General features: G+C 35.5%; 1 protein-coding gene across 2 annotated transcripts in view; it reads right to left on the bottom strand.

The window, feature by feature from the left end:
* armc9 (armadillo repeat containing 9) overlaps positions 1 to 6,289 on the bottom strand; it is a 29,861-nt gene that overhangs the window by 19,505 nt on the left and 4,067 nt on the right. The window contains exons 7-13 of one of the 2 annotated variants that reach the window (XM_015373107.1): positions 5,364 to 5,521; positions 5,036 to 5,134; positions 3,838 to 3,873; positions 2,589 to 2,623; positions 2,393 to 2,501; positions 1,841 to 1,933; positions 699 to 789 (exon numbers count right to left, since the gene is read on the bottom strand). In XM_015373107.1, the coding sequence (XP_015228593.1) occupies positions 699 to 789; positions 1,841 to 1,933; positions 2,393 to 2,501; positions 2,589 to 2,623; positions 3,838 to 3,873; positions 5,036 to 5,134; positions 5,364 to 5,521 (621 nt within the window). The remainder of the gene's footprint in view (positions 1 to 698; positions 790 to 1,840; positions 1,934 to 2,392; positions 2,502 to 2,588; positions 2,624 to 3,837; positions 3,874 to 5,035; positions 5,135 to 5,363; positions 5,522 to 6,289) is intronic. The other variant, XM_015373108.1, reaches the window with a different exon arrangement.

Below are 6,289 nucleotides of genomic sequence, written 5' to 3' on the forward strand. Positions count from 1 at the left end.
TAAAGTTTAACCATCATGTTGCTTTTAATATCACTTCCATGTTATCATCCTGGTTCTGACTACTATTTCATACAGATGCTACTGCACAAAAACTCATTTAAACAGTACTAAGCACTGTTTTTAACCTTCATCGGTTATGATCTGATCATAATATCGGCATAATATATAATTAGGGGTTTTAAACGTTCAGATTGGAATCTGATGGTAGCAATATTTGGGTAGGAAGCTGGAGAACCATGCAGAAAACAAACATCAGAATGCATCATAAAAGCCTGCAGTGTGATTGTAGTCTAAACCATACATTAACAAAACCTGGTGACAGTCATCAGCCATAATAATGAAATACTCAACCCAGAAATAAGTTTACAACCTAAATGCTCGGCTGTGACTAACAAGTTAATAATTTAGCTTGATCAATTATTTTACCTTTGTCTCACTGTAAATGTTTCAGAAATGTTAAAACAAAAAAAAAAGTTTCCTTTTTAAACTTTCCTTGTTATAGAGACTCTGAACATTTACTGCAATTATTTTTAATAAACTGCCTTTCTCTGCTGTTTGCATTCTGTTGCTGAATATCATTAGTGGTTTCAGTCCTGCGGGGTTCAATCAATCCAAGTTTCCACAAGCAAGTTTAAAGAGGCTATGACTCACTTTACTAAGAAATGAGGAAGCAAAACCAATGGCAGTTAGGAACATACCCTCTGCCAGTGAAGCAAACGCATTGATGAGACGGGCCATGTACTGACGGACAACCTCGTTTGCTGATTTCATCAAATGCAGCACAGTTTTCTGAGAAACAAGAACAATAAAGAGCAGTTTGTGAGGCATAATAAGCTTGATGTTGGATGCAATAAAATTCTGTGCAGGAAGCATAGCTCAGCTGGATTTAAATTTTAGATGTGTTTTTATTTTCAAACATTTGCATTTATCTATAGGTTTAAAGGGTGAGTAAAGGTTTGCATGTGTCTGGTCACCTTTTGGCATTATTGTTCTTTTGTTTTCAGTTTCATTTACACACAAATAACATCACAAACTAGTACGGGGATCATGTGACCAAACATGAGGCGTATTCTAAATACTGCAGTCGTATGTTCTTAAAAAAATTAGAATTAAGTGGTTACTGGTTTAAATGGGGGCCAGTATAGTATAAGTGTAATTAGTTTATAACAAAATGACCATTTGAACCTTTTATTCGTCCTTTAAACACATCATCTGAGGTGTGTAAAAGGAGACAGAGAGAAATGAAACACCTAAACCACAAAAGATCTACAAGTGATGCATGTAGCTGAACTTGGCTTTACAGTCGTTAGGCTGTTTTACATGTTTTCTTCTTACTCGGTAAAGAGGGAAACTGTGAAACAAAATAGTCTCGCCTTTGTAGTAAGGCATAACTTTGCAATAAAAGCCTTATCCTGGTTTAAAGCTCTCTGAAGTTGAGATAGCATAAAGCTAATTAAAAACGGACTCTGATAACCTCGTAGCTCCTATAAACAATGTTCTGAACACAGTGAATTGGGTTAAAATGAGAAAAGAAAAAAATGTTCAGACGAAAGACATTGCATGTCTGAAGAGTAGAAATACATTTCCTAGAACAAATTTGCAAAATCGCACAAAATTATATATATAAAAAAGAAAAATAGGAATGTCCTGCTCCCTAAAATAAGGTATTGGTTTGGTACGTTTGTTTTTAAGGAGCTATGCATACTAGATGCTTTCCTAACTCAGTCCCTGCAGAAATCAGGGTGTGGCTCTTAAGAAAAACAAATACATTTTTTTTTTGTAATCTTACACATTTTTTTCCCTCCACCATTTATGCATTCCTCTGAAATTGCCGGCCCACCTTCTTTGTACTGAAGCGCTCCAGCAGGTCGTTACTGATGTAGGCCTGCAGCACTGTGTCCCTCTGTTCACCAGGGAGTGAACGAGTGAGTCTCTGCGTGAACAGAATTCCAATTAGTCCTCAAAAAGTCTTCATGAATCATGCAGATATGATTAATAGTATGCTATGGTTCTTTTAACCCTTGTTCAAACACTCATGTAACTCTTTGTAATGCTCAAAAAAAGCTCAAAGAACTCTTTGTAATGCTCAGTTGTAGTGCTTGATAAGATCAAAATAAATATGTATTTTGAGATAAGTGTTTCAAGGGAACTTTTTAGCAGAGATATTGCTGTCTGCTCATGATCTACAGAAACTCATAAAAGCCAGACTAACTTGAAAGTTGATGTGACGGTAATATCTTAAGTATACAATTCCTGCTCATAAAAAAAAATTGAATCATTTCATGAATAAAGGTTTACTAGCACAGCAAACTGCATCAATAACTCAGGGAAAATAAACATGCACTAACTGAAGTGGGACAAAGATATTCTGATTTCCTAAAACTCCTCCTACCCAGCGCAGGGCCTGCAGCAGGAGACACCTCAGTCTATCTGAGCCATCAACCAAGTCTTTCTTCAGCTTCTCATAGTCCAGAGAAGGCAGCATGGGAACCTCCTTTGGCCTTTCGATTAATGACAAACGAAACATCTTTTAAGCATTTTAGGATGTTACTAAAAAAACTGCCAAAAGAAATCTGAAAAACACTTACTGTGGTGCAATGGATGCCCGTAGCAAAGAAGAAGCCTTAAATAGGAACACAAAGAAACCAAAGCCATTAAGCATATTTAAAGACTTTTGTTTTACAGCGTATCAATGATAATTTTTTTTTATTTATTTAAGCTGTGCAGAACATATTGAATATTCAAACTATTCCTGTGATCTTCATTTTCATAAACAAGGTTGCCAAGATCCCTTCAGCTACGATGTTAATGTTACTATAATACATGCATCCATCATGCTATAGTTAAACATGCTGAACAATGAAACAGACCGCCTCAAGCTCTTTGTTAATATTATTATCCATGCAGTTTATAACATTCAGGTAAAGGACCGTCACCAGACAGGTATCAGTTTAAATGTAAAAAAAAAGGATGAAACTTAAGCTTTTGTATTGTATTGGTTGTAGAATTGCTGAAAAAAATTATATGTTAGTTTTACTAGTTTTTTGCACTTGGGTCTTCAAAAGAAATTGGAAATATTAGAGGAATATTGAGGAATAGATTATCATACTTTTCCCAGAAAGACCTAATAGAAAACTAAAATAAATGACCAAAAAAATAAAGAATGACAGAATTTTTCATATTTCAAATGCAAATAAAATGAAATAAGATGAAATCCAGTAAAAAAAAAAAAAGTATAATTGCGTGAAAAAACAGAAAACTGAAACATAGTTCTTATATCACCATTGTTTAAAATCTTTTTAGTCACACAGTTCAGGACACTTTATCCTTAACAGTATGCATTGTTCTCCTGTTCCAGCTGTGTCTTAATGTAGTTTGCTGAATCTACAACCTGTTTGTGTCAGATATTCCCCTTGAGATGGCTACTCTTACCATTTTTATTCATTTATTATATGTTGTTCTGTTTGTTTACCTCAACCTCAACGTAGAGGAAAAGCAGCTAGCTTTAACAGAAATGAATGGATGAAGGGCAGCTGAGCGGTTGACCCAAGAAACAAGTGGATGAAATAATGAGGTGTATTCTAAAAGACCATGGAGTCTGGCTTCAATACTGGGATAACAAATAAGGTACTTATTCAGACAAAGGGAGACAGATGCCTTTGAAATAGGGTGATTTAGTGGAAATAAGAAAAAAAAAAGAATCAAGTAATAGCAACATGTTGATGGCGGCAGATAGATTTGATGACATGAAGGGAAAGGATACAGCATGGAACAAGCATGATGTGAGGTGGGGAGAGGAGGGAAAATGAGTGGGAAAGACGTAAAGATGAAACTTACATAGCCATCATCATAAGGACTCATAGAGTAATATCCCTTTGTGGAAAAAAAAAGCATCACACACAAAGAAAACACACACAAAACAAAGTTTGTTCATTTAAAACCGTTCAAATCAAGATTTTTACAGGAGATATTCAACAGCACTTCAAAGACTGATGACTGTAAGCGTCACTATGACGATACAGGTTTGATTTCATTGGTTTGAAATAGGGCTAAGCCGTCAATACCAGAGAGTACACCATGTGCTGAATCCATTTTTTTATTTAATTAATGTAAAATGCACTTGGTCCATGTTGATAAACTGAAAACACATTAAGCACTTAAGATAGAATTGATTGTTAATGCACTATATAGTTTATTCCCTTCATATTTACATAATACGCTGATAAGCTATAAATGTGATATAAACTTATTTAAAAAGCAAAACAATAATGCAGAGTAAAGAACCATATCACCTCCATCTTTTTTTTTCACATTTTGTTTTTTGGGCCTTCCTGTTCCTACTAAGAAATGAAAGTCAACTGAATTTGTCCATCAAGGACACACTAGATCTTGTGATCATCAACAGAAACTCACAATGAACCATGAAGAGCATCAGGACAAAGGCAATGTTTGTAATTAACACAGGGCAGTGAGCTCATGGGATTTTTTTTTTTATTAAATGGTTCTAACAACCAAAGTTTCATAATATAGGCCGGCCTAGCAGTCTAGAATAAAACGGATCCAACACAGTGTCCTGAAAAAACAATAATATACTACTGGCAAAATTATACAATTCTTTAACTCTAGACCCCTGAGTTGTCTTATATCCTAGACCTGACAACTGCAGCAGACAACTATTTAAGATGTTTCTGCCGTCATAAACAGGCTCCTTCTGCACTTTTAATATGCAACACTCCAAGGATCCAGGATCTAGGCCCTAGCTTCCAGGATATATCTCTCTGAATAGGTGCATGTCTTATTCCCGATGACGAAGTGTGCAAAGAGAGACAACTACCATATCAGTTTGTAATCTTTGAAAGTCTTTTTCAAACAATGTGTCAGGCTGACAAGCCCTGAGTGACGCGATTCCTGACAACTTTCGCCAGTTTGGCTTTTACAATGCTATCCTTTAAACCTTGTTCAGATCCGCTATGAAACAAGTTTAGCAGAGGAAAGGGGGATATGAATAATGGATATGAATGCATCTGGTGCTTACAGTGCCAGGCCTTGTGAAGTCTGTGCTCTGGGCAGCGCTTTGCCTCATCTGACTGCTGAACAGCCGATGAAACACGCTCTGCAGATATTCAGGGGATATCTGACGAAAAAAAAACAAAAAAAGACAGAAGGTCTCTTTTACTTTAAAAGGTGCACACTGGAATATGTTTTTCATGTCTGGGTTGAAAATAAATGTGATTAAACATATGGCTATTCTGAAAAATCACTGAGTAGTGGATGTCAATCTTTGCAAAAAAAGAAGAAGGTAAGAAAGTCTAAACATGTGTGCCCATATGTTTGAAACCGGAGCACAGGACAGCCCAGCCTACCATTTTCCCGCTGACAGTGGCCTCTAGAGAGTCGACCAGCTCGGCAGTGATCCCGATAAGGTTATGGTAGTCAGCTTTCATCTTGTTACACTTCCGTACATAGCTGGATATGCGTCGCTCTGACTCAGCCAGCTGAAGCTGTAGCTGATGAATGGCCTCTAAACGGTCACACAAACAGCCAGATTAAAAAACACCAAGATTAAATTAAAAAGTCACCATTACATCTGAAATATAATCTTATAAACAGGAAACGAAAAATGACATTTGATTTCACAATTAGGCATCATTTAAGTCCATATTTATCTTTTTTAATCTCAAAATAATTATATGAAACAGCAAACAAACTTAAGGTCCTCAGCTAATATTTGCACAAGCCTTAAGTATTGCGCATTTTCCTGCTCGGAATGCTTAATCAAATACAAAATGATAAGGTGTGGTTTCAGACACCATAGACAAAAAAAGTTATCCACTAACTCCACTAATCCAATACATTTCTACATGATTGATGCTATTAAATAAAACACAACATAAGTGTATGCTTTGTGTTCTCCTTAAAATAGAGCTTTACGTCTTTAATTTTCCCTGATGTAAGAGGATTTTTTCATGACAGGAAACACCCCCCCTGTGTAAAGCTATATATACATATATATATATACATATATATATATACATACATATATATACATATATATATATATATATACATATATACATATATATATATATTAGGTATGCACGATATTGGGATTTTGGCCGATATCCGATATGCCGATATTTTAAAACTCATGTAGCCGATAACCGATACCGATTCCGATGTCAAAGCTGGACAAAAATAAGTAGTCATTGAAAATAGCTGTTTTGTTATCCATTTCTGACACTTTGAAAAATAATATACTCAAATATATTTTCATATGCTGATATCAAAT

The sequence above is a fragment of the Cyprinodon variegatus genome, unplaced genomic scaffold (genome assembly GCF_000732505.1).
Source record: "Cyprinodon variegatus isolate N-32 unplaced genomic scaffold, C_variegatus-1.0 Scaffold80, whole genome shotgun sequence".
NCBI classification, from domain to species: domain Eukaryota; kingdom Metazoa; phylum Chordata; class Actinopteri; order Cyprinodontiformes; family Cyprinodontidae; genus Cyprinodon; species Cyprinodon variegatus.